At 49.9% G+C, this 27496-nt stretch overlaps 2 protein-coding genes across 3 annotated transcripts in view; one reads left to right on the forward strand and one right to left on the reverse strand.

Annotated features, from left to right (window-relative positions):
• The first annotated feature begins 66 nt into the window (after window positions 1-66).
• On the forward strand, window positions 67-3776 carry MSTO1 (misato mitochondrial distribution and morphology regulator 1). 2 transcript variants are annotated; one of them, XM_014889309.2, is made up of 14 exons: window positions 67-156; window positions 252-375; window positions 452-506; window positions 590-662; window positions 750-798; window positions 1033-1126; window positions 1230-1347; window positions 1438-1572; window positions 1673-1825; window positions 2349-2480; window positions 2570-2754; window positions 2935-3033; window positions 3113-3231; window positions 3467-3776. In XM_014889309.2, the coding sequence occupies exons 1-14, from the start codon at window positions 82-84 to the stop codon at window positions 3703-3705; spliced, it is 1650 nt and encodes a 549-aa protein (XP_014744795.2). In that variant the 5' UTR covers window positions 67-81; the 3' UTR covers window positions 3706-3776. The 2 variants fall into 2 exon arrangements, with proteins under 2 accessions (XP_014744795.2, XP_088010859.1); XM_088154733.1 differs by having other exon boundaries at window positions 2938-3033.
• Window positions 3777-3974: 198 nt separating this feature from the next.
• LOC106861096 (GON-4-like protein) overlaps window positions 3975-27496 on the reverse strand; it is a 32427-nt gene continuing 8905 nt past the window's right edge. Inside the window, exons 10-31 of the mRNA XM_088154732.1 lie at window positions 27247-27439; window positions 24942-25043; window positions 24245-24285; window positions 23722-23822; window positions 21202-21400; window positions 20450-20536; window positions 18687-18858; window positions 17443-17587; window positions 17151-17301; window positions 16461-16577; window positions 13551-15212; window positions 12238-12484; window positions 10996-11177; window positions 10310-10507; window positions 9626-9769; window positions 8953-9096; window positions 8598-8717; window positions 8192-8308; window positions 7552-7759; window positions 6030-6747; window positions 5001-5103; window positions 3975-4545 (exon numbers count right to left, since the gene is read on the reverse strand). Coding sequence (XP_088010858.1) covers window positions 4396-4545; window positions 5001-5103; window positions 6030-6747; window positions 7552-7759; window positions 8192-8308; window positions 8598-8717; window positions 8953-9096; window positions 9626-9769; window positions 10310-10507; window positions 10996-11177; window positions 12238-12484; window positions 13551-15212; window positions 16461-16577; window positions 17151-17301; window positions 17443-17587; window positions 18687-18858; window positions 20450-20536; window positions 21202-21400; window positions 23722-23822; window positions 24245-24285; window positions 24942-25043; window positions 27247-27439 — 5301 coding nt within the window. The 3' untranslated portion in view covers window positions 3975-4395. The remainder of the gene's footprint in view (window positions 4546-5000; window positions 5104-6029; window positions 6748-7551; window positions 7760-8191; window positions 8309-8597; window positions 8718-8952; window positions 9097-9625; window positions 9770-10309; window positions 10508-10995; window positions 11178-12237; window positions 12485-13550; window positions 15213-16460; window positions 16578-17150; window positions 17302-17442; window positions 17588-18686; window positions 18859-20449; window positions 20537-21201; window positions 21401-23721; window positions 23823-24244; window positions 24286-24941; window positions 25044-27246; window positions 27440-27496) is intronic.

Consider the following 27496-nt stretch of genomic DNA (forward strand, 5'->3'; position numbering starts at 1 on the left):
TCTGGCGCTCGTCCCCGCCCCGCTCGCTCCCCGCCCGTCCGGGGCGGGCCCGGCCGTGACGCGCTCGCGGTTCCTGCGGCGATGCCGGGGGAGGCGGTCACGCTGCAGCTCGGGCACTACTCGGGCTGCGTGGGCGCGCACTGGTGGGGGCTGCAGGTGCGGGAGGGGCCGCGGGACGGGAGGAGGGGTCGGGCCGGGGCCGGGGCTCGCTCTGATCTCTTCTCTCCCCCGTTCATCGCCGTTCCCCGCAGGCCGCCGCGCTGCGCAGCGCCCCGGAGCCCGCCGAGCTCCACGCGGCCGCGCTGCTCCGGTTCGGGCGGGGCCCGGGCGGCCCCGAGACCCCCACGCCGCGTCTGGTGGCGCTGGAGCTGAAAGGTACCGAGAGACGGGGGGGAACGGGGGGGCTCCGCCACCACCGGGCGGCCCCGCCGTGACCGGGCTCTGCTTGCAGGCGGCGTGGGCTCGCTCAGACCCGACGGGGCGGGCACGGAGCCTCCGGTGAGCTGGTGAGTGCGGGACGGGACGGGAAGGGACAGAACGGGACTGGACGGGACGGGGCCGCCGCAGCTGCCGCCGTTTTGTGTCGCAGGGACGGGGCCGTGGCCGATTACCGGGACCGCCCGGGCGGGGGCTGCGCGCCGCGGGACACCGGGAGCTGCAGGGTGAGCGCGGCCGCGGCTCCCGCTCCGCTCCCTGCCCGGGACCAGGCGAACGCCCCCCGTAACCACCGCGCCGGGATTGTTCCCTAGGGAGACGCTGCCGGCGACGGGAAGGGGAGTCCCGGTGCTGCCGGGCCAGGTTCGTTCGCTGGGATCGGAATTGCGGAAAGGCAGAATTCCCTGGCCCCTGCTGTGGGACAACGTGATAGTGAACAGAGGAGGAAAATTATGGGATGAGACTGCTCGGCTTATAGAGAGCTGGGTCAGAGCAGCAAATGGGCTGAAGAACGGGGCAGGTTAAAGACGGGTTTGTGCGTTCACAGGGATGCTCAGAGCTGAAAGGATCTCTGCTCTGCCGTGTGTGTCCCTGCAGGTGTCCCTCCCTCTGTGCGGCTCTGGTCCGATTTCCTCAACGTGCACCTGCACCCCAAGAGTCTCTACGTGATCCGGCAGTACCTGCACGATGGGTACGCCCAGGGCTTTGGTCCAGAACCCAAAACAGGAGCTGAGTTTTGCCCTCAAGGATGAAGGAAAGGGATAAAAGAACCCCTCTACCCCTTCTCCCCTTAGGGATTGTGGTTGTCTCGAAGCCTTTGGGCAAGGTGAAAGTCTCCTGCAGGACCCTGCCTGTGTCGAGGAGGTGGAAGATCGGTTGCACTTCTATGTTGAGGAGTGTGATTCCCTTCAGGTTCTCACCTTCTCCAAGCTCCCTTTGCTTTCAAGAAACTTTCTGCCCAAGCTGAAGCAGGATCTGAGGTGCTGCCATTGTTTCCCACAGGGGTTTCAGGTCCTCTGTGACCTTCACAATGGATTCTCTGGAGTTGGTGCCAAGGTGACAGAGCTGCTCCACGATGAGTATTCACGGAAAGGGATCCTGACCTGGGGCCTGACTCCAGTCCTGAGTGCTGTGGGAGTGAGTAAACAATGGGGACAACCAAGAACAGGTGCCCAGCCTGGGGTTGACAGATTAAATCCATTAAAGATTAAAGGCTGGATTTTTTTATTTCCCCCAGGACCCTCAGAACAGTTTTTACAGACTGATGAACACGGCCCTGGGCATTGCCCACCTCTCTCGTCACAGCTCTCTCTTCTGCCCCCTGTCACTCAGTGGGAGTTTGGGACTCAAGCCACAGCCTCCTGTGACATTTCCCTACATTAAATACGATGTAAGTCCTGCACTGGGATCACCCAACACGGGTGGCTTTGAGCTCTTGCACCTTTACTCCTCTCAAAGTGTTTTCTGCAGCTCTCTGGTCTGGTGGTTTTTCCTGGTGCTGTTCTGCTCAGCAGAGACCTTTTCCTGCTTTTTCACTGGAACTTAGCTGCCAAGTTTTCAATTTCTGTAGTTTGCTTCCTACTTTTGAAAATATTAACACATTTCCTTGGCCACTGTGCTTTCTGGTGGGTTGGCACTGAAGAAGAGGCTTTCCTACATTATTCTCCATCCTTGGAGTAATTCCAGCCTCACTGGAGCCAGAAGGAGCCAAAGAAAGATAAGGAAACTGGCACTGAAGCGTTTGTTAGCAAACAGCTGGGCTGGAGCTGCTGTTACACAGTGGCTGCTTATCCCAACCCTGACATAACTGTTAAACACTTTTAACAGTTTGGTTAAATGAAATACACAAAACTGCCTTCAGGAAGGGGTGACTGTGACCTGTCCTGTAATTCCTGCATTTGTCTCCTCCCCAGGCCTCCCTGAACTACCACAGCAGTGCGATTTTGGCAGCAGCACTGGACACCCTGACGGCTCCCTACAGGCTCTGCTCCTCGCAGGGCTCCATGCTGCACTTTGCCGACTCCCTCACGTTCTCTGGGAGGAAGGTGAGGGCAGCTTCCAGCTGTGCTCCAGCTGTTCTGCACACCCTCCCTGCCAGGAGCGTGTTCCAGACTCCTGTGTCACCCAAATCCAGGTTGTGGCTGCGTGGGCAGCTCTGCCCTTCCCTGCCTTACCCGGCTCCTCACTCCCGGATATTTTAAGCGCCCACCAGCAGGGCCTGCCCTGGAAGCTTCTGTCCTCATGCAGGGAGCAAAAGCTCAGCTGCTGCTTTGCTCAGTCTGTTGTGCTACGAGGAATTTGCCAAGAGAAATCCAGCAGGTAAATCGGCATTTGAACTGCAGCATCCTGCAGGGATTCCTCACTGGAGGAATCCACACTCCCTCCCTTTGGGAGGAGCAGTCTAGTGACTGAGTGCTACTGGATTTTAGAGCAAAAGAGCTAAAAAGCAGCTGAGGCAGTGATGGTTTCAGGCTGGAAAACCCTGAATTTCCTTTGCAGCAGCTGCCCGGGCCTGCCCCCGTCCCCCCTGCACAGCTGTGAGAGCCCTGAGCAGCTGCTCCAGCAGTTCCTGCACACCCAGTTCCCAGGAGCCTTCAGGTGGGTGCAGGCAGGAGGTGCTGGTTTAGGACAGGAGCAGGTGAGGGAGCTCTGGGTGACTTTATTCTTCTCCTCCCAGCACATCCCTCGTGCTCCAGCAGCCCTGTGACACCCGGCCTCCCTTCCCCCAGTTCTTCTCTCCTCTCCTCACCAGACGAGGTTTCCTCCTGGACAAAGCTCAGGGATTTTCCTCAGCAGGTAACAAATGCCCCTTAAACTCTGCAACAGCGAGATCAGACCCTAACAAAGGTAAAGAAAATCATGACATAAATAACAAACTCAGCGTGGAGCGTTTGAGAGGCACGAGTTGTGAGTGTGGAGCAGACGAGCTCCAGTAAGGCTCGATCTTGGAAGCTTGTGAAGCAGCAGAGGGCAGGGGAGGAGATTTGGGATTTTTGGGGAGATGTTTCAGCCCTGATGTGTCTCCCTGCAGGCGTTGAGAGCGTTCCTGTGCTGGCAGCCCTGCAGAGCTCCCCCGTGCTGCACTGGCTGCTCTCGGGGCTGTGCCGGGAGCTGCAGGAGCCCAGAGTGAGGCGCTGGAGCAGCTTCGGCACGGCCGGGCTGGAGCAGGACGACTTCCAGGAGGCCCTGGAGGAGCTGAGGACTCTGTCCCAGTGCTACCAGACAGGGCTGGCAGCAGATGGGGCCGAGGATGAAGCAGAGTCAGACTAACCCACCTTTATTAGTGGGGGAAGTGAGGGTGGCTTGAAGATCACTCCCAAAATAAAGGGAATGGTTTTGGAGATGGCCCAGCTGCTGCTTTCTTCTCATTTCACCAAAAATCTTCTGGTCCAAGTTCTCCAGATACTTAGAGTTGTGTTGCAAAGGAGGAAAGCTGCTTTTTTGGGGGCTGATTTTATATATTTTGGCTGGGTTGTTTTTTTTTTTTAACTGTGCCAAGTGGATTTGCTCTGCCCATTCAAATAAACCCACACAATAAATAGAGAATTCAGACTGTAACTATCTCACATACAATCAGCACAACTTAGAAAAAGTCCAATGTTTGTTCCACGTGAAAACTGCCATTTTAAAGTACAATATCTACAGGTTCTGGTCAGAGGCTGCTGGGCCCAACCTTCACCCTGAAGCCAGGGCAGTGTCCACAAGTTCTGTTGTTTCACTGCCAGAGCTCCTCAGGGAGGTTCTAGACAATGTTCTCTTCCTTCCTGCCTTTGCTTTGGTACAGGATGGAAGTGCAGCAGGAAATTGAATACAAAAAAATTAAAAAAAAAAAAAAAAAAAAAAAAAGGAAGGTGCTGTCTCAAGTACCTGTGCAAACATTTTTCCACAACACCTGTCTAGCAGCAAACTGGCAAAAAAAAAAAAAAAACCCTCTTCTGGTGCAGTCAGTAGTTTATCACCTCAGTCATCAGGTTCTTCCTCAGAAAGCAGAAGATCTTTATCTGACAGCTGGTCTGTGTTACTGGTGCTGGTGGCATCCTCCTCATCCTCAGAGCTCCCATCACAGGACGTGTGGAACAGCCTCATCAGTTCCCTGAACCTGTGGGACACCTGCAGAACAAGGGAAATAAATCCAGGGTGACAAGTGACCTAAGAGGTGTCATGGAACTGGAATTTCATATTACAAAATTAAAAAAAAAAATAAATTCAGTACCACACTGGCATTTCATACAGGGCTCAGTGATAAAAGAAGAGAAACAGAAGAGCACTGGGTTGTTGTTTTCTCTGGAAGAACAGTTCAATCCTCCAGGTACAATCTGGCAGTTTGGGAGGGTTCAGAGACAAAAGCAGATCCTTTGTACAGAAGCAGGAGGAGGCTGCAGAGCTGAGCAGCAGCCACTGAAACAACTCCAGTACCAAAAGTGCAGCTCAAATAGCAATGGCAACCCCACGTGGGACTTTTGGTACCACTACAACAGAGCAGGGTTTGATTTGGTTTTTTGGTTTTTTTTGTTTTGTTTTGTAAATGAGATGATTTTTCATCAAATTGAAGCTTTTCCCCTCACCTCACTCGCTGTCTTGTTGCCCAGTTTCTGGGAGATGGCTTGGAAGGTGTCCAGGTGAGCTCCCTTCTCCTGGCACGTGGTGAGGATGACTCTGTCAGCCTCCCTGCAAACCAAACCTGTGTCAAAGCCCAAAAGCAGCAGCCCCAGCCCTGCTCCCAGTTCAGCAATCCCTGAGCAAGGCTCCTTCCTCTACACCTCCTGCCACCCCCAAACTCGGGATCCATCTCTAGGCAGAGCTGCTTTAGCCTGGTTTTAAGTTGTTTGAAACTTGAAAAACTTAAGTTTTTTAAAGGAGGGAAAAAGGAGGGAAAAAGGAGGAAAAAAGAAAAAAGGAAAAAAGGAGGAAAAAAGAAAAAAGGAAAAAAGGAGGAAAAAAGAAAAAAGGAAAAAAGGAGGAAAAAAGAAAAAAGGAAAAAAGGAGGAAAAAAGAAAAAAGGAAAAAAGGAGGAAAAAAGAAAAAAGGAAAAAAGGAGGAAAAAAGAAAAAAGGAAAAAAGGAGGAAAAAAGAAAAAAGGAAAAAAGGAGGAAAAAAGAAAAAAGGAAAAAAGGAGGAAAAAAGAAAAAAGGAAAAAAGGAGGAAAAAAGAAAAAAGGAAAAAAGGAGGAAAAAAGAAAAAAGGAAAAAAGGAGGAAAAAAGAAAAAAGGAAAAAAGGAGGAAAAAAGAGGGAAAGAGGAGGGAAAAAGGAGGGAAAAAGAGAAAAAAAAAAGAGAAGGGAAAAAGGAGGAAAAGAGGAGGGAAAAGGAGGGAAAAAAAGAGGGAAAGAGGAGAAAAAAAGAGGGAAAGAGAAGAAAAAAAGAGGGAAAGAGAAGAAAAATGAGGAGAAAAGGGAGGAAGAAAGGAGACAAATATTCTTTCCCAGCTCCAAGTGTGCCCAATAAGCCCTGCCAGGAGCAGCCAGTCCTGATGGACTGAGGAATGTTCAAAGTGAGGGGACAGAAAATGGGGATGCAAAACGAAAAGAAAGGAGCCAGAAAGAGCAGGAGCCGAGGAGTGAGCACAGCAAGATGCAGGAGGTGAGGCACGAGTACCTGGTCCAGAGCACAACCTTCTCGCCGGTGGAGCTGACTTTGCTGTTCTTGGCACACACGGTGGCCTCTGTCACTCGCTGCTGCTGCTGCTGCTCCTCCTCCCTGTGCCCCGGGGCTGCTCTGGCCTCCTGCTGCACCTGGCAGCTCCTGCTGGCCTTTGACCTTGGCGTGGCCTCAGCAGCACCTCCAGTGCAGCCCCTGTGCTGTGTCCCCAAAGTGCAGCTCTCAGCCGGGGCTGCTTTGCTGCTCCTGGTGACCCAGCCCTGCTTGGCTGCAGCTCCTCCCTCCAGGGCCAAAGCTGCTGGCCCGGGTTCTTTGCCAGCTGCCCCTGGGGCAGGGGCTGAGCCCCTGGGCTGCTGTGCTGCCTCAGGATGCAGCCCCTCAGTCTGGCACGGGCTGTGCCCGCAGGGCAGCCGGGGTGCCAGCGATCCTTTTGCAGCAGCAGAGAGCAGCAGGTCCCTGCTCGGCCCCAGGGAAGTCTCTGCATTCCCTCCAGGCTGCCTCAGCCCCTCGCTGCAAGGGCAGTCTTTGGTTTCTTGAGGTAGTTTTAGAGCAGCTTTTTGTAGCTGTGCCCAGCTGGGGCCAGTGGCAGCACAGTGCCTGTCCCTGGCATCATCCACAGCTGCACTGGCACCTTCTGGAGCCTGGGCATCAGCAGGGGCAGGTTTATCACAAGATCCAGGTCTGCTGGAGGCCACCCTTCCTTCCAGGTGAGATCCTGATAAGAAACCCAAACAAGAGAAGCTGTAAGGAAAAACCCCTGGAGGCTTCATTTCCTGACTTTATAAAAAGAGATTTTTATTTACAGAGCCTAATGCTGCACTTGGGAACAGTTTGGGAGCAGCTTTGTGACTCCACCTGCCCTTTCCCCACCTGTACTTCAAAGAAAACAATCTACAGCCAATTTCCTTCACCCCTGTGAGTTGCTACAAACATCTGCTGTGTGAAGTGATGAAGATTTAAAAAGTGCATTGCCCAGAGCAATCCTCTCCAGTGAAACAGCCAGTGCTGCTCTTGACACCCTGGTTACAAACCCAGACACGAGGCCACATTTCAGCTCCTGTACTGGGCTGTGTGCTGTCCCCAACAGCAGCACGGGCTGAGCCCTGGCTCCAGGGAGGAGGAGAGATCTCATTTGGGTTGTTTATCCTGCCATAATTGTGTTTCTCCTTGTCTGTACCAGACTGGAGGAAAAACAAGCAGAACAGAGATTGTTTAATGGTGGTTCTGAACTGCTGTGCTAAAATAGAATCTGGAAAAGAACCAGTACCATGGACTGGGGACTGGAGCAATCACTGTGAACAGAGCAGAATATTCTCTAGGCAGGAAAGGTTTTGTTGAAGGGAATGCTCAACAGGTTTAGAGCATCCAGAGTGGAGGAACAAGAGAAAAAAAAAAAGTGAGAAGATGATTAGAAGTTCTCATTATACTCAATAAACGTGCATGAGAAATACCTGAACCTCTGCTCATTTGTGTGCAGAGGGTTCCACACCTGGCTGAGCAAGACAAAAGTTTCACACACCTGGAGACAGAGAGTCCACTTTCCTAGAGACAGGTTTTGTTCTGCTCTGGATGTCCTCTCCCTCATCTCTGCTCTCCAGGTTTTCTTCTCCAGGTTCCTTTGACATTCCAGGATCCTTCCCTTCTGGCTGGGGACTTGACTCTCGCTGAGCAAGGCTGGCAGGCAGCTCTTGAGAATCTTTATTTTTATAAAATTTGCTTTCACACACCTGCAAACCAACCCACAAGGCACAATCACACACGTGTGGGTCTGTCCCCCCCAGCCACACCTCAGCCTTTGCCTCCCAGGTATTCCAAAGGCTCCACCTGGGCACTGTGATTGCTTTACAAAGTTGTTAGCATGATTATGGTTGTTATTAGGCATGCATCTTTTCACACAGTGGCCACACCAACATCTTCCACTCAAAAAACTGATTCTTAACCCAGAAGAACATCAGAAATGACATCGTTGAGCAGAGCAAGGAGGGGCAGTAGAAAATGAGGAGGAAAGAAGGGAGCAGGCCAGGCAGGGGCAGTCAGAGCTCCAGACAGGGAGACACCACTGGGCACTTCTGGATCGATTCCCCTCCTCAGCCCAGAATTTGGGAGACAGGAGGCCCCAGGAGGAGCAGGGCAGGGACAACTGTGAGGACTCCACTGACCTTGCTGCTGCTGCAGTGGCTGCAGCTCCTCCTTTTGCTTTTCTTCAGCTTGAGATCGTTACTCCCTTCATGGCAGGAACAAGAACATTCCTTCATCCCATCCACCCACTCGACCTCCTGCAAACAGACAGACAGACACGACTGCAGCTGACAGACAGACAGCCAGCCAGACAGACACACTGCAGCTGACAGACAGACAGACATTCAGGAGCAGGGGGGATATGGGGGCCAAGGGGCTGCAACACCCACAGAGAACTGAAGTGATGCTGGCAAACAAAGCCCAACAGATCCATCCCCATCCCATTTCTGCCCCCTTTGGGAGGTTGTGGCCGTGTCTGTCTATCAGACAGATTTATCCCCGTGCCTTTTTCCAAAGGGAAATAGCAGGGACGTGGCCCAGGCTCACCTTGTCCTGGTGTTGGCCTCCGATCTCTTTGCGCCTCTTGTTTCTGGTGGCTCCGTGAATCTTGGGTGGCTCATCCTCCTCTTCCACATCTGGCAGAGAAACCTCTTCAAACCCATCAAACTGCAGCAAAACAGACACACAACACCCGCCCTCAGGGGACCAAATTTTGTTTTCCCCAGAAAACAAAAATCCAGTTGACAAATTTGAAGAGTTTGCTTCAGGTCCACCCGCAGCTCTGCCACCCCACTGCTTCCCCCTGTCTGGAACTGCACCCTCGAATTGAGTTCCTCCAGTTCAAACATGTTTCTTATCTCTGCTTTTAGCATTTCTGGTTTTAGGGAGAAGATTGCTCCACCTCATACTCCTTCTCTTCTGTCCAGTTGATCTCCTCAAAGTCTCCCATGCGGCTGGCTGAGGGCCGAAGGTGATCAAAGAAAACAGAGAACTCATCCTGCAGGTGGTCATGGCCCTTCAACAGCTGCCACATCTGGGTCTTCAGCTGGAAGAGAAAAATCCACAGCAAATGAGTCTCATTCCACCTCATCTCACTGAAGGATTCTCAGAGCGAGGGGAGCACCACAGATTGTCACAGCTCCAATATTGAAATTGGTGCTTGTGTGGGAACAACGTCCTGGATATTCTGAGATCATTCCTCACCCAGCTAGCAAATTAGCCTGGAATTATTCCTCCAGAATTCCAGGCAGACTCTGTAGATGACACTAAGCCTCAACTGCAAGGTGATAAAGGCAAAGGAAAACACACAGGGCATGGAATGTGCAACCTCTTGGAGAGGCAGCTCCAATTCCCCTTGACTCCAAGGCAGGGTTGGATGGGGCCTGGAGAAGCCTGGGCTAGTGGGAGGTGTCCCTGTCCATGGCAGGGGCTGGAATGAGATGGGCCTTCAGGGCCTTCCCAACCCAAATCATTTTGTGACTCCATGAATTTGAGCTGCCAAAAGGGAGAATGTGCTGTGGTGTCCAGGAGCAGGGACAGGGACCCAGACTGGGACAAAAGGGATGCCAGGTTACCTCTGCAATCTCCTGGGGCAGACAGTCTGCACAGCTCTGCAGGACTTTGATGATCTTTTGGTGGTGGGCAGGGTTTTCAGCAAAGCAGATCTCCAGCTGCCTGAGGAACTTGCGGCTCTTCTCAAAGGCTTGCTGCTCCTCAAACTGCCCAAAAGGAAAAAGATTCACCCTCAAAATCAAGCACATATTCCCAAGCATGTCGAATTGACTTAAACAAGCTGTAAAATTCCTGTCCTGGCCTCTTTTCCATTGCATTGATGCCCTTCACTAAAGTGGGAAGAGGCAGAGAAACACCACTTTGTATAATCAACACTTACATGAGCTGGAAAGTTTGGCTTTGCACATAAGACAGGGAAATCCAGAAAGAATGGAACAGGTGAAACCCTCTATGCCACGAAGTGGAAGGGAGATTTGGAGACAGGGGAATCTCTGTTTGCTCTATCTGCACGTGGTCTCTGCAGTCAGAGACTGCAGGGAAAGGCTGATCCTCCACTGCCACACCAAGCAGGAGATTTACAAACAACACCAAACCTTCCAATTCTGATTAATAAAAGCAGCAAGGTCAACAAGAGATTTATTTACCAGCTGTTTGCCTTTCTTACCCTAGGAAGAACTCTTTATCCTTTCACTCCTCCAAGCACTCATGCTGCTTAAAATCTGCCCAGCTCCTCTCACTCCACCTACCAGCCCACACTCCAAAGCTTGCTCTGGTAAAAGGAAGGCAGCAAAATCGGTGAGCAGCTGTGGCCAGTCGTGCAGCAGTTTCTGCAGGGTGGAGTAGAGATCCACGGCCGTGCGTCTGTCCGTGCTGATCTCAAACTCGTAGATGACACGCAGGAAATCCTCGTACTTGCCTGGGATGTGCTGCAGGGTCTCACGGACCTGGGTGAGGGGACAACAGGGCTTGGTGACATCCAGCAGGAAGAACAAGTTCATCAAGTTTAATCTTGTGTTGGAAGGGATCTTAGAGATCATCCCATGCCATGGCAGGGACACCTTCCACCATCCCAGGCTGCTCCCAGCCCTGCCCAGCCTGGCCTTGGGCACTGCCAGGGATCCAGGGGCAGCCACAGCTTCTCTGTGCCAGGGCCTGACCACCCTCACTGGGAACGATTTCTCCCTAAATTCATTTAACCTTTCATCTCCCCTACTCATTTAGTAATTTTGTTGAAGAAACCAAGTCTCTTCCCCAAGATAAACCCAAGCTGCTCAGCAGAGAAGGGATCTCAGTCCTGACCGTGAAGCTCAGAAATTCAGAAGGTTCTGGTGCTGTGGACTGAGCAACAACTCCACCCCAGCCAGAACCAGCAGCTCTGTGGCTCAGTCCTGCCTGAGAAGCCCAAACCTCCAAGGCTCCTGGGCTGCCTTACCCTGGTCAGGTAGGCCTGGGCAAAGGCCAGGTCCTTCTGCTCCCTCAGGGGATCCCTCTCCAGGATGTCCTCGTCGTAGAGCAGCAGCAGCTTGGACGTGTCCTTGCTGGCACGAGCCCGGCCCCGCTTGTTCCTGGTCCTGTGGGAGCTCCTGCTCTTCCCTGGGGCTTTCAGGTTCTCTCCTGTGGAGGAGAACAAGGTCAGCTGGTGGCAGAGGAACCCCAGGGCTCTGCCAGGGCAGTTCCCCAGCCGAAAAGGAGCTTTCAGAGTCACTGAGGGGTCCCTGGGAGTGCAGGAGAAATACATTTCCCACGAGTCAAACTGGCCAAAATTCTAAATTTGCTGTTGGGTTTCCACAGCATCTGACAGGAAACATCTCTGCACACAGCCACAGGTCCTTCCCAGTAAAAAAATCCTGCACACCAGGGCAGGACAACCATGAGGGGAACAGAGACACAACACCAGCCCCAGAGCTGCCTCTCACTCTGCAAATTTCAGCTGATTATTAAAATCACAGATAAATACCTGGTGTCACACAACAGGGAATGAAAGAGGCTACTGAGAGGGGTTACATCCAGATTTTTGTGGCTTTAGGGTTAGGACTCAAAGTTCACTGCTCAAGTTCATTTACCACTTGCTGCACTTTGTTCCATTTCCTTTTCTGCAACATGATCTTGGCAGACAAAATTCAACTTAGCATAAGATTTGACTATTTAATATTGTTCTTCTACAGGTGTGAGGTATCAGCTGGCACAAACCATAAATGTGTCTGCAAATTTTTGAGGGACTGAAGACCCTTGGCTCACATGGAACAGAGCTGTGACTGGGTCCCAAAGTTGCATTTCCAGCTGGAAAGAACCACCTGGAACAGACACCTCTGTGAAATTAATCCCAGACAGGATCCCCAGGGTTTTGTTTTCCCTGCAGAGAGCAGCTCTACTTCCCCACTCCTTGTAGCCAAAAAAAAACCCAAAGAATTCACCTGCTGGCATCCCAAAAAAACCCGAAAGAATTCACCTGCTGGCACCTAAAAAAACCCGAAAGAATTCACCTGCTGACACCCAAAAAACCCAAAGAATTCACCTGCTGGCACCCAAAAAACCCAAAGAATTCACCTGCTGGCACCCAAAAAACCCAAAGAATTCATCTGCTGGCACCCAAAAAACCCAAAGAATTCATCTGCTGGCACCCAAAAACCCCAAAGAAGTCACCTGATAGCATCCAAAAAACCCCAAAATTCACCTGCTGGCATCCTGTGGGCTTCCACCTGTGGGGAAGCTGCCTTGGCCATGGTGAAGGCAGATTTAGGCTCCTCTGATGTGTCTCCACAGATTTCATCATCTTTCTGTAAACTCTCTATTCCTTCTCCTTCTTCCTCCTCCTCTTCCTCAGGCTCTGAGTTCTCTTCCTGGGAATTCTCTTCTTCAGAATCTCCTTCTTGGCTCAAACGTCTCTCTGTTGCAAGCCAGGTAAGTTTTTCCATTGTCTCCTTTAAAAAACAATTAATTACACAAAAAAGAAAATAAATTATCCCATTGTTTTATTTTATTGTTTGCTTTAATATCACTGCATCATGACTCCAGCAGCCAATTTCACACATCAGCACCTGCCCAACTAAAGGATTCTGTGAAGTGTTGCTGCTCAGGGGGTCTCTGTTAGACCCCAAAACTGCTTGTTCCAAAAAAATTTTCTTTTGTGAAATCAGGCTTGCATGTACCTTCAGAGATCACAAGAAATGCTGTTGAGGAGATTCCACAGAATCTTTAGTTCTTCTACAAAGGGGGTCCTGTCCAGCAAATCCAATGGGTGGGGTTCTAAGGGGATTTTTTATAGGGTTTAAGGGTTTTGTATTTTGCACCAATGAACTACAGAATTCTATAACTGACCAATCTACAACAGACTTTAGGGGAAAAGGAACCAATTATCTAAGAGAAAAATGGACCACTAAAATCACAGAGAGATAACACAGGGGTCTGCAGGGGGGTGAGATGCTTCTTGGCATTAGTAACTCTAAATAAATAATTTCTTATCTGAGGTATCATTTTCCACGGGGGCCTCTCTTGAGAGCTTGCCTTTTTAGAGATGATTTCTGCTCCCTCTACAGCTAAGGAACAGAATTCAAACCCCTCCAGAGCTGCCTAAAATTGTACCCTGCAAAATTAAATTTCGGCATCTGCCATTCGGCAGATTAGGCCTTAAATTAGAAGGGATTCCTTAATGATTCCTTAATGATCATTTTAGCTCTTAAAGGCTTGCTGCAATTGTGACCTGGAAAAGTAATTTTCCCTTAAAATACTTAGAGAGCAGCCTCACTGAGGAGTCCTTGCTGCTCAGCAGAGTTTAAATCTGCATATTTGCAATATCTTCTCTTAAAGCCCGTGCAGGAAAACCTGGTGTCCAATTTCTCTGAGCCCAGCACAATGCCAGGCTGTAAAAAGAGTTCCAGCCCACTTTTCCCAGTGGGATTCCCAGTGGGATTCCCAGTGGGATTGGCCCTGACTCCACTGGGTGTTTCAGGACACCCTTTAAGGATTTTATTCAAGTTTTGTCTTTACCTGCAGTTCTGGCACTGATAGAATAGACTCTTCTGAGGCTGATGACATTTCCTCATCCTCATCTTGTGTAAAATCATCGAAGTCATCTTCTTCCTCTTCTTCTTGCCCGTCTCTGTCTCCTGCAGCCTCGGGGCCGGCCGGTGTCCCCACGGTGTCCCCATCGATGCTGGATGAATCCTCTGGTCTCCCCGGGGGGCTGCTGAACTCTGCCTCCCCCTCTGCCGGGTAAGGGAGGTTTTTTGGAGAGTCACTGCTGGCTGGTGGCCCTGCAGCCCCCCCTGCATCCCCCTGCTGCTCCCCCTGGGGAGGGGATGGCAGAGCCCGGGGCTCCTCCTCTCCCTTCTCCTCGCAGGGAAGCTGCTCCTTTTTGGCCTCATCCCCACAGGAACATGCATCCTCCATGCTCAGCTCCTGGCCAAGGCCCAGCATGAACTCCTCCTTCCCTTCAGCACACAAAAGATCTTTTTTCTGCGCCACGTTTGCTTCCTTGGGAGCATCACTTGAATCCTCAGACTCGATTTTCACTGATTTATCGGGATCTTCTAAGTGAGGCAAGAGTTCCACAGGCAATGGCTCTGATGTGCTCCCCTCTCCCTCTGCCCAGCTGCTCCCCTTGTCCCCTTTGCCCTCGTGGGGAGTGCCAGGGTTTGTCCCACCCTCCTCCTTGGGGGACACAGCAGAGCAGGGAACGAAGAGCTCTGGGGGCTCTGCCTTGGGGTCCGCTTTGGGAAAGGCACTGGGAGCAGGGACCAGGGTCAGCTGCTCCTCCCCTTCAGCCACAGCAGGTGCAGACAGACCCACAGGGCTGGGAGAGACGATCAGGGATGGGATGGAGGAGGTCACCAGAGGCTGATTTAACGGGAATGTGGATGGATTCACCAGCAGGGTTGTGACCGGAATGGCCTGAGTGCCTCGGGCCACTGCTGTGTTGAGGGGCTGGATCATGTTGCAGCCATTGCCAATGTTGACCACCTTCACTGTGGTGGCTGGGACGGTCAGGATGACGGGGGAGGGCTGGATCAGAGGGGAAGGTTTAATCAGCGGGGCAGATCTCGTCCCTTTTTTCTTCTGGCAGCCCTTCCGCGCGCAAGGTTTGCGCGTTTTCGTCCCGGCCAGCGCCGGCAGCATCAGCTTGGGCTGGAAATTCGCTGGCTCTGAGGACACCAGAGCTGGGGACACAGCAGCTGGGAAGGCTTGTCTGGAGTCTGGATGGGCAGAGGAAAGCACACCCTGGAATTCCAAGCCATCCCCACCTCCCACCACCGCTGGAACGTTCAGGGGCTGCACGACGGGCTGGATGGGCCGGGGGACCTGGAGCAGGACCTTGCTGGGCACAGCCTCAGACTGGGACAATTTCAGAGTTTTCTGGATGTTCACAGCGTTGGAGCTGGGCTGCAGACAGGGACTGGGGCAGATCAGGACAGGCTTGACTGCTGAGGATCTCTGCCTCCTCCAGGCCCTCCTGGAGAACCGGTTGGCCAAAGGCTTCAGGGTCAGCACGAGCCCCTTGGGCATCAGCAGAGGGTATTTGTCATCACGTTCCCTGGCTGAAGTTTCCTTTTCTGTCCCCAAAAAGGCAGATTCTGTATCAGGTGAAGCTGGTGTCTCCTTGGCATCTTCTGCCAGCTGCTTCAGTTGTGCCTGGATGGAGGGCAAGCTTGCCTGGAGGGAGCAAGGATTCACTGGAATTGATTATTTACAGGCTATTCCTGCCTTCACACAACAGACAGCACCTGCTTCTACAAGCAGGTTTTATTTCCTTTATATTACTGCATATTCCTTAATAGTATTATAATAATAATTCCTTTAAATTCATGAGTTGCACTGCAAAACCTTTAAGAGATTCTGAGATCTTGAGGAAAAACAAGACTGAACTGCTTTATAAAGGTTGCTTTAGTAAACACAAGATTTTGTGACAAGGCAACACAAAAATCCAGTTCTCTTGATTGTGTAACAGGGGGTGATGAAAACTGGATTTTATGGCACCTGAGTCCTGCTGACTGACTCACTCACTGGCATGGTCTCTGTGCCTCCAAAAAGCCCACAAGGAAAATTCACACAAAGTCAAAGCCACCAGACATGAACCAAACAACAACTCCCCCCCAGCCCTGGGTGCCTGCTGGAGTCTGAAAAGCAGAGGCCTCTGAGTTCCTCAGAGAGAGATCAAAATTCAGGGTTTGAATTAAAACCTTTGTGTGGATTAAAGGACATTAAGCCACTCATATATGAAATAGAGGTGTAAGCTTAAGTTTTAGGTAAGTAAGTAAATTTAAATAAGTAAGAATATGTTTTAAGTGCCTTGAAAAGTAAAAGCCCTAGACATCAGTGTAGAAAACAAGTCTCAGTGAGAGCTCAAAAACACAGTTTTAGACATAATAAAAATATAATAAGAATATTGCTTACATTCTTCAGATAGAACAGAGAGGTTATATGCATAGATTATATGTAAACATTCATATTATAAAACTAGAATTCTAATAGGTTTAGAAGAAATAATTCAGATTTGTGTTTTTAGCTCATTGGGTAATTTGTAAATAAAAATCCGTGTATTGGAGTGAGAGCTCTCTCGCTCTCTCTTCCTCCCCCATCATCATCATCATCACTACCACCACATGAAAGAAGAGGAAGAAGAAAAAAACGAAAGAATTAAAAACCAGGGAGCATCTGCCTTTGTTCAGGACTCTGTACCAGGCTGCAACTTCAGCCCTCCCAGGGCCTTGCACCAGGAGTTTCTTCTATTTGTGACTTTACTTCTATTTGAGACTCTAAACCAGAAAGTTTTTAGCACTTTGCACTCTTTGTCTTTTGAGACTGATGTGCCTTGACAACAGAACAACTTTGTAACAACTAATAAGTGCTCAGCTCTTTTAAAAAGAACAATCCAGACGGGTGCAGAGCAGCAGAAAATACCTTTAACCAGAAGGGCAGGCGATGCTCCTCCCTCTCCACGGGCGGCTTCCACTCGTGGGGCTGGATTTCCTCACAGCACTTCACCAGCACAGGCAGCTGCTTTGTCTTTTTGTAGTACTGTGGGGACAGGAGACAAGGCCAGGTAAGGTGGCTGTGGTCAGCTCACCTGCCCAGGTACTGCTGGGATGAAGGACTGGGCTCTGTGGAAGTGGCCACGTGAATAAAGCAATTCTTTAAGAAGGTTCTACCCACAGGAACATTAAAATTCAATAAGCAAGGCTGGACAGGAGCTCTCTGCCATCCTGGCTGCTCTCACAGAGGTTCAGGCAGATGTGCAGGTGCTGTTTCATATCTTTTTGCTTCTTACTTCTTTCTTCAGCAGTTCCCAAGAGCTTATGGGACAGGATTATTGCCCAGCTGGCTGCTAACAACACTTTTTCTTTAAGTTTTGCTACTCAAAAGGTCACTTGTATGAATTTCTGTCAGCATTACTGAGTTGTACCAGGACTATCTGGGCTCTAAAGTCCACACAGTAATCTGGGTACTTGCCAAATCCAGGGGCTAAGGTAAATAAAAGGATAAATCCTCACTGCTTGACATTTTATTTTAAGGAAGTGTCAGCAGGAAGAGGCCTTTGGCACACGGAGCAGCTCTGCCCTGCTGGAACAAAGCCCACAAGGTTCCCCTTACCCTGATGATGTTGTCAGGGGCTCTGTTCATGTTGAGGTTCTTGATCCTCACTGTCAGCTGATGGGCAGTTTTGGTGGGCAGCAGATATTTGCTGATCAAAGGCTTCGGAAAGTTCGTCCCTTCAAAATGTTTCAGCCCTAAAGCCAACAAGCTGGACAGGGAGAGGGAGAAGACAAGAAACCTCTCAGGGAGCTGCTGGGATGTGCACAATTCTCCTCAATTATTGCAGCCCAGAAATTCTCTTCAACAAATGCCATTTGCACACGTTTTGTACAATAATTGAAGCACCTACTTGTCCTCTGCCTTGGTGAAGAAGATCTTGTCTCGGTGAGTGTTTGCTCTCAAGGAACAAATTGGCAGCAGCTCTGGGTACATAAAGACTTTCCTCGTTGCCAAAATCCAGGCCACTTGTTTAGGCAAACATGAGAATTCATTTCCTGTGAAAAGAATTAACAGGTAAGGACAGTTGTGTATGTGGATGAATGTTTGTCACAACTCACTTTTTGAAAATGCTGTTTCTTTCACTCCTTTCACTGCAAAAATCGACTTTCTTCCTGTTCTTAGCATTTGCAGATTTCCTAATTTTTCCCTTAAAGTTTACATCAGCAAAAGGTAAAATTCTTTTCCCCTTCCATCTTTTCATTTGCTCTGTAGCAAGGCAAAGACCAAGTGGCCACTCTGAGCCACCCCCAGAGCCTTGGGCACAGCACAGGAGAGGGGGACACCAACCTGGGAGGGGGGACAGCAACCTGGGAGGGGGACATGAGCCCAGGAGGGGGGACACCAACCTGGGAGGGGGGACATGAGCCCAGGGGCAGCAGCTGGAGCTGTTCCTGTGCCTGCTCCACCACCCAAGGGCTGGAAGGAGCCCGGGGCTGAGCTGGGAGGGAACTGCTCTGACTGGGACCAGCTGGGAGTGGGGGGGTGGCCACTGGTGGCCCCTGTACCTGTGGGGCAGCTCTGAGGACACAAGGGGGACAGAAGGAATCCGTGGGTGGGGGTGAGGGCAGCCCTGGGAGGGGGACACAGCCCTGGGAGTGTCACCACTGACTGCTGGCCTTGAGGACAGCCAGGGGGACACAACCCTGGGGACAGCCAGGACACAACCTGGGAATGTCACCACTGACACCACAGCCCTGGGGACAGCCAGGACACAACCTGGGAATGTCACCACTGATTCCTGACCTTGGGGACAGCCACGACACAACGTGAGAGTGCCACCACTGACTGCTGGCCCTGGGGACAGCCAGGAGGACACAACCCTAGGGACAGCCAGGACACAATCCCAGGAATGTCACCACTGACACCACAGCCCTGGGGACAGCCAGGGCACAACCTGGGAATGCCACCACTGACACCACAGCCCACTGGGACCAGCTGGGAGTGTGGGGGGTTCCAGCAGGGCCTTGTTGGGTCACTGTGAAGGGGCCTCAGTCCCAGCAGTGACAGTCTGGGGGATCCCAGAGCTGCTCCAGGAGGGTCAGATTAGAAATTTCCCCCAATACAGGGAATAACTCTCCCTGCCCCCTCACTCACCATTCTTCTTCACAGCTTTCCGAGGGCTCCAGTCCACTGGGACCTGGGCATGGAAGTCCTCAAGGAGCTGCAGGGCCCCCTGCAAGTTGCAGGGCTGGAACATGGTCTGGAATTTGGGGTTCAGGGGCACCCGGAGCAGGCTGGAGCTGCGGGCAAAACTGCCGAGCTCGTTCTGCAAAATCAGGAACAGAAACACCAGAGAGAGGCCTTGAGTGCAAGGCACAGAACACACAGACATGCAAAACAAACAAAAAAAAAAGCCTTAGAAGTCTTCATTTGGGGCACTACAAATCCAGGGATAGAGGATTTCCTGGGAGGGTGGGGAGGCCCTGGCACAGGGTTCCCAGAGAATTGTGGATTTCTGTGGAAGGAGCAGAGACCTGAGAGAGGCCCCGTGGAGAAACATTCCTTAGATAAGAATTGCTTAGCTAGAGTGACTGATCTAAGAAACATTTCCCTGCTTGTGAGCCCCCTGCTTTATCTCCCTGTAAAACTATTGGGCATTTTCCCAAACTCCTAAAGCTATTGGTCCTTTTTCCAAGCCACACTGGCCCTATTAAAAAAAATAAAATAAAAATCAGCAGACTGCTGCTGTTCCTGGCCCCTTTGCAGAAGGAAAGAAAGAATCTTGTGGAACATTACACAGAGTGTCTCTCCTCTCTAGCTGGTCAGAGGTGGCTCAGAAGCAGAGCTGAGATCACTCCAAGCTGGAATCACTGCAAGAGCTGAGAGCCTGCACTCCTCGTGGCCTCAGACACCACGAGAGGCTGCTCCTGGTGGGATTTCCTATCCCAGAGGCCAGGCAGGCACAGCTGGATCCAGCCTGGATCCCTGGCAGCCCAACAGAGTCCTTTGGGATTGTCACCACCTTCGGGCAGTCACCATCTCGGTTCTAGAAAGAAGCCACCTCCCCCCTGGGACATCCAGCAACCTCAGAAACTCTCCCTTTTCTGAGGACTGGACCAGCCAGCAGTCAGTCTGACCCACATCAGCTGAAGATTTGTGAGTATCAGCCTCCCAGCATGCTTTTGACTTTGGGTCTTGTCGGTTTTTGGGTTTTTTTTTCCTTTTTCTCTTTTTTTTTTTTTTTCTGCTGGACTGGCAAAAAGAGTCAATATAGGAAAAAAAACTCACAAAGCCCCAAGTATCCCATACCTATATTCCCAAATCCTATCTGCTAACAACTTTTCTTTTTCTAAAGGCAATCTCTCTATAAAACCACTTGGAAAAAAATCTATAAAATGGATTTCTGCTCAATTTTCCAATTCTGATAGTCAGGCTGTCCTCCTTGACTCCTTCTGGGACTCAGTGGGGACAAAAATAAACGAATGCCAAGCTAATGGAGATTCCTCTGTCACTCCTTTCATTTCTAGCTTTCAAGCTATTATAAGGGTGGGACAAAAAAAAACCTTTCAAAACTGCTCTAAGCCTCCAGCATCCCCCAGCACCCCTCCTCCCTTCCACACATTTCCCATCCCTGGAAGTGTCCAGGGCCAGGCTGGATGGGATTTGGAGCACCCTGGGACAGTGGAAGGTGTCCCTGCCCATGGCAGGGGTGGCACTGGGTGAGCTTTAGGGTCCCTGCCCACCCAAACCACTCTGGCATTCCATGAGTTTTATTTTTTTTTTTTTAATCCCTGCCCTTTCCAGAACTTTAGTTCTCAGTTTAATGAGATTCATTAAATGAATTAAATCACTCTAAGAATGTTCAGGGCCCAGCAATCGTTTGAATTCATGGATCTGTGATTTCAGGCATTCCTTACCAAAAACATCCGGGTGGTGCTGGCCTCTGAACTTAGAGCAGGGTTGAAACTTGCCAGGAGATGGATTTGAGTCAGAAGCTGAACATGCTTGAGGAATAAAATCAGACAGATTATTTCAGTTGATCAGAAATCCAAGAAAATGGAAAGCACAAGTCCAAAAGCACAAGAAATTTCTCCAGAGCACAGCAAAAATCTCTTGACTGCAAAAAAATCTTGTCAGCAATAAAAAACTGAGAGGAAACTTTAATATCCACTGGCAGAAAACTTATTACACAAATTTTGAACACATCATCTGTTGAAGTCTTCAGGCAGTTTCCCAGCTTCTGTTCCAAAGTCTCATAATGACCAACACAGAAAGGATTTTTTTTTTTTCCTACATAAATACAGAACTATTTTTTTAGCAGCAATGATTGCATCTCTCAGAAGTGCCCATTTCTGAATTTCTACACAGTTTTGTGGGGTGGCAGGAGGAAAAAAAAAATAATTCTAACTAAATCAAGAATAATATTCTTAGGCAGAAGTTGGTGAAAAGAGAGTTTTGACAGATACAGGCAGCCAAGGCAAGATCTCCTAAGAGGAGAGATGCCAAGAAATGAACTGCCCTTCATTCCAGCTGCCTTCCCATGTGAAATCAGGCATGAGAATATCACCTAATAAAGCTCCAATTCACGGGGAGCTTTTCCAATGAATTCCCTGAAGGAAGCAGAGCCCAGCAAACCCTGCTCAGATCACACATCCCCAACACTGATTACCTGCTGCATTTGCTGCTGGAGCCTCTTCCTTTGTGCACTGTCCAGAACGAGACTCTGCAGGGGTTTCTCATTTGGGGGTTTTGATTTTTCATTCTCTTGGGCTGCTTTGATTGAGGATTTTTTCATTCTCAGCTGCTCCAGTTGTTCCTTCACTGTCCTGTGCTGCTTGTTCAGCAAATTGGCCAGAGGCTCCTCAAATCTGTAATAAATTGCATGAACAAATGTAATAAATGCATGATTTACTAATGATTCATGTTTACTTAGAGCATTTTACTCTCTGTCTGGTTTGCACAGTTCAGGGATGGCCATCCCTGTACTACTCAACAACAACTCCAGCTTGAAAAACCTGAGTTATTTACACAGAAAAGCCTTTTAGTGCAGCCCAGCATTGAAAGTTTTTATAATGTTTCAGCTGCTTATTCCAGGGACACCTGAAAGCCTTTTCCACCCTTCCCAACCATCTGTGCCCCACCCACGTGTTCAGATGCTCTCCCCAGCACTCAGCATCTAAACCAATCCACAATGCATCACCTCATCTTTAATTTTTACCATCAGCAAGGGCTGAACCCAAGGTGTTATCAGTGGCATTTTATCACCTGGGAGGTCTCCAGAATGACCCCACACTGCCTCAAATCCTGCTACTTTATTACAAAATTAATTAATTGTTACCCAGCCTTATGCTGAGAACTCTACCAGACATCCTACAGTAGGAGCTACTCCTGTAGCAGAAAAGAGGATTCAAAGTCACCACCCTTTCAAAAACAGTTCCAATTTTCATGATTTCATTTTATTTATTTTGGCTACACCACTTCATATCCTGATTTCTGCTGGTGATCAGCTTCCCTTCTGTAACAGACCTGAGGTCACTTAGAGAATTGTTCCATGATGCTCCTAATGCAAGGTGGCATAAAAACAACAATAAATCCAGCAAATAGATATTTCTGCCTTTAAGAATCCTGTATACAGATAAAACCAGGGAAGAAACAACTGAGAGAAGTACCCACCAAAGAAAAAAAATTAAGAAAACCACCCATGATCAAAGCCAAATGCATACAAAAGAGAGAGCACAAAGCTGCCTGGCTTTCAGTTTGTAGCTGGTTTTAGAGCTGCTGCACTCCCCTCTGGCACTGCTCAGCCCAGAGAGAGCACCCACAAAGTCCAGCCTTCATTTTAGCTCCTTTCCCAAACAGACACAGCTTGGTCTCGAGCTGATCTGCCCCATAAACAAGGAGACACCTCTCATCCTGCAGCTCCTCTTTGGCCACAGTTTGTAGCTGCTGAAACCCAGTGGAATTATTACCTGGAGAGAAATCCCACAATCGTGGGATGGTTTGGGCTGGATCATCTCATTCCAGCCCTGCCATGGCCAGGGACACCTCCCACTATGCCAGGATGCTCCCAGCCCTGTCCAACCTGGCCTTGGAACACCTGCAGGGATGGAGCTGCTTTTGCTGCTATTTCTAAATTAAAAAATGACAATCCAATGTCCAAACTTCACAGACATCCCATTGCTAGGCCTCAGCTGTCTCAGGCTTCCTTAGAAAAGGCCAACACACATTCAAGTTTCATGAAAAGAGAAAAAACAGCTCCTCAAGCATCCCCTGCCATCACAACAATGCCAGGGCAGCAAGGGAACCCTGCCCTCCCCTTAGCAATCTAAAGGGAAAGGAAATTATCATTTCTGCAAGGATGTTGAATCACTGCAGCCACCAGCACAGTGCAAAGGAAGAGCAGTGGCTGCCACTGAGGTTGGGACAAGCTTTGCACAGGTCCTGCAGAGCTCTGATCCCACACACAGCAGATCCAGGGGCTCTGCCCATTTCTGGAAGAACCACCCTGTGCCACCTCCTGCTCCACTGAGCAGTGCCAGGGACAATTTTACATGGACAGACCGTGACAGGTCATGGGAATGGTTTTATATCACAAGGTGAGAGATTTAGATCAGATTTTGGGAAGAAATTCTTCCCTGTGAGGGTGGGCAGGGCTGGCACAGGTGCCCAGAGCAGCCCCTGGATCCCTGGCAGTGCCCAAGGCCAGGCTGGATGGGGTTTGGAGCAGCCTGGGACAGTGGGAGGTGTCCCTGCCATGGCAGGGGTGGGATGGGATGAGCTTTAAGGTCCCTTCCAGCCCAACCCATTCCATGATTCTCTACAGAGCACAGAGGTTGAAGAAGCAGGAACAGAATTCCCCACTGCAGATCCTGCCTTGCTGGGGCACATTCACACATCTCTGTTCTCAGCTGATACACAACAGCACCAACCTCAGAGCTGGCACTCTTGCTCTTTCTGCCACTTTTTTCACCGTTTTTAATTTTCAGCTGCATCACAATCAGTAAAGTCAATGGTGGCAAACAGAAGAAAAAAGGATCAATTTAATCATCCAATCCCATGAAGAAAAATGGCTCAGAGCTTTCAGAACAGCGGCCTGAGCTGCCAAGACAATCTCTGTCTCTGGTGGCTGCCACAGGTAACCAGAAGCTTTTCCTTAGGAGAGATCAGGACCATAAACAAAAGCTCCTACCTGAGGGCCTGGGGGGTGTTAAAATTTGGCCGAGACTCTGCAACATCTTCATCTTCTGGGCCTTCATCTTCCATGTTGGAGAAGCCCATCTCATCCTGGAACTGCAGCAAGCATGCAGCAAGTGAGGAGGAGAAAGCTCAAGGAATAAATTTACCTTTGGCTAATTAAGCACATGATGATCCTCTCAGCACAGATCTCCACCCCAGAAAATCCCTCCAGGAAATCCCTCCAGGATCTCCACTCCAGAAAATCCCTCCAGGAAATCCCTCCAGGAAATCCCTCCAGGAAATCCCTCCAGGAAATCCCTCCAGGACCTCCACCCCAGGAAATCCCTGCACACCTTCAGGAAATCCCTGCCCTCCTCCACTCCAGGAAATCCCTGGACATTCCCTCCTAAGGCTAAAAATGTCCCAGTTATGGCAGAGCCCTTGGCAAACCCTGAGTGCTCCCAGAGCCAGCCCTTCAGATCCCCTGTCACACTGACAGCTCTGCTCTTCAGTGCTACACTCAGTTCATCACTTACTGTCTCAAACAGCTCCTCCATCAGCTCATTCACTTCCTTTTCTGCAAGTAAAATTAAAAAGAATTATGAAGATTCCCTTTCCAAGAAACGCTCAGCAATCCTGTCATAATATCAACCCAATTAAGGAATTTCTCTGACAAAGAGAAACCCTCTTCTTCTTGCAAATAGAGGACCAAAAAAGAAAGGCCCCTGATAATTCCTTTTTTAATGCTGGGCCCAAAAAATCTTGAGCTGAGATTGTTTGGATTCTAAAATATCACATTAAAATTCATTTTCATTATGAAATTTAAAGTTATGGTAATCTGCAATAAGACCTAAAGCAAGTGTGGCTTGCTGCAAAGATGGAAAGTGATATATTTATAAAACTAAGCTGAAGGCTGAGGACTTCAACATTTAAATCAATTCAATCACAAGGCAAACATTCAAGTCTGAACTGCCTGAAGCTTTCAGGGTGTATTATCACCTAATTTCAGGTCGTATTGTCACCTAAATATTGCTCTTCAGGCAGTGCTGCACCTGAGCACAGCAGCTCTGCCCAGACCCTGCCATGCACTCCCAGAGAACCAAAACCTGCTCAAAGCAGCATGCAGATCTTTATTTCATATCCTACACTGCAAAAATCCTTGCAACAAAACACTTTTTCCCAGGGAATTACTCCTGCCAGCAAGAAAGGAGGGGGAATTCCTGGGGAACTTACTCGTGATTCTCACAGCACGGTCATTCCTGAAATCTTCTGTGTCTGGTTCATCCAGATCTTCCAGGAAGTTGTACTCAGGGTCATCATCATCATCAGCTTCATCTACAAACAAACAAACAAACAGGTTTGGAACTGTCATTACCCAGAGCAGGAGCTCTTTGTTCACTGCCTGAGCTGTCACAAAGAAGGCTGGAATTACTGCTGGAAATGCTTCTGCTATGGAAGGAATGTCAGACCCATCCTCCTTTCCAGCTGAGCTGCTGAAACCTTGACCTACAACCATTCCCATTCTGAAAAGCTGGCTACATTCTCTGGAATCTGAGTTTCAGCTAAATTTACAAAGAGTCAAGCAGTGTAATTTCAGTTTCTGTTTATATTCAATTTGCACCACAGTAAGCAACCAGTAAATACAGGAAAAAAAAAAGGAAGCTGGGCCCTAGAGCTTGTTCCTGTTTCTTCTCAAAAAGAGAAGAACTGTTTCTACCCAAAACAACCTGTGCACCAAACAAGGAGTACAACACACTGGCACTCAGGTGATCAGTGGTGAGCACCAGGGGTTAAATCCACCACTTCCCTTTGTGGTTGCCAGTTCCTGTGTGTTGCTGAGTAAATATTTACAAGTGAAACACCTGAAGTTGAAAAACTCTCACAAAAGGCAATGGGGAAGATGAGGAAAGCTGATTGCAAGGGATTTAAAAAAGTAATGGTTGCAGACAATAATATAATATATAAATAAAAAGCTTCAGGCTTTCAACAAACAATCATGGAATGGTTTGGGTGGGAAGGAACCTTGGAACACAAATCCTGTGAGGAACCACTGAGGGAGCTGGGGTTGTTCAGCTGGAGAAAAGGAGGCTCAGGGGTGACCACCTCACTCTCTCCAGCTCCCTGAAAGGTGGCTGTGCTCAGGTGGGGTTGGTCTCCTGCTCCAGGCTGACAGAACCAGAGGACACAGCCTTCAGCTGCACCAAGGGAAATACAGGGTTTTAGGATTTTAGGAAAAAGTTTTTTACTGAAAGAGTGATAAAGAGCTGGAATTGTCTGCCTGGGAGGGTGGTGGAGTTTAAAGGAAGATTGGATGTGGCACTTGGTGCCATGGTTTAGCTGAGGTGTTAGGGCATGGGTTGCACTTGATGATCTTGAAGGTCTCTTCCCTTCCAATGCTGTGATTCTGTAAAAACCACCAGGTTATCCTCTCTGCCATGGCCAGGGACATCTTCCACCATCCCAGGCTGCTCCCAGCCCTGTCCAGCCTGGCCTTGGGCATTTCCAGGGATCCAGGGGCAGCCACAGCTGCTCTGGGCACCCTGTGCCAGGGCCTCACCACCCAAATTAGGAACAATTTATTCCAAATAGCTCATCTAAACCTCCTCCCAGTCAGTGTGAAGCCCTTCTGCCTCATCATGTCACTCCATCCCTTGGGAATTGTCTTTCCCCATGTTCTTCGTAGCTCCCTCAGGTCCTGGAAGGGCACAGGTCACTCCAAAGCCTTCTCCAGGCTCAACATGCCCAGCTCTGTCAGCCTTTCCTCCCAGCAGAGCTGATCCATCTCTGATCATCCTGGAGCCTCCTCTGGACTCTCTCCAGCAGCTCCAGGTCCTTCCTGTGCTGGGCCCCAGGGCTGGAGCAGCTCTGCAGGTGAGATCTCACCTGAGTGGGGCAAAGGGGCAGAATTCCCCCTTTTCCATGCTGGGGGATCAGGGAAGGTCCTGAGCTCATGTGCAGCCTCCTGAGTCCTCCCAGGGCTACTCAAACCCCAGCCTGCATCAACTTCTCAGCTGCAACACCAGCACCTGGCCTGCTTAAACCACTGTCCCAGGTCACAATGTAAAACTGTGCCCAAAATCTGAATTCTGTCACCAGCTGTTAAAGCAGCTGGGGCAGGGTTCTTTATCTTTTCCAAACCCATCCTTCCTCCAGGAGATCTCTCCTGTTCATGGGCCATGGAGTCCCAGGGCATGGCTGATAAAATTCCATCAGGGGGAGGAGCCAAGCATTTCCTACCCAGATAAAATCTGAGATTTGGAACACCAAGGCAGCCCTTACCCACTGGATTCCAGAGGACAAGAGCTTCCAGATCTTTCTTCAACAAGATCACTTCATCTGGACTGCTATCACCACCCTAACTACAGGGGTGTCAGGTTGTGTTCTGACTCTGTCAGTGATTTTCTTTTCTATTACTGCACGCAATTTATTTTTCTCTCTTCTCCTATTAAATTGCATTTCTGACTTGGGACTCTCACACGGCTTTGCTTCCAAACCACCACAACCACAGAACCTCCCACCTCCCCCGTGTGCCAGGTACCTTCATTCTCCACATCATCGTTCATGAGCCCCCCGAGCCACCTCTTCCACTCCTCGTCGTCGGCCGTGTTGGGGTCGTACATGTCGGGGGTGATGTCGGGCGCGCGCAGCTCGGCCTCCAGCTGCCCCAGGGGAACGTCCTTCAGAGGCCTCTTGGAGCGGGTCCTGAAGGCAATCAGGCTGTCCTCCAGGGGCTGCAGGCACACACAAAACCTCCCTGGCATTTGTAGCCCAGCCAAGCAAGCCCAAGC

Source organism: Sturnus vulgaris, chromosome 31 (genome assembly GCF_052056855.1).
Source record: "Sturnus vulgaris isolate bStuVul1 chromosome 31, bStuVul1.hap1, whole genome shotgun sequence".
Taxonomy (NCBI): Eukaryota; Metazoa; Chordata; class Aves; order Passeriformes; family Sturnidae; genus Sturnus; species Sturnus vulgaris.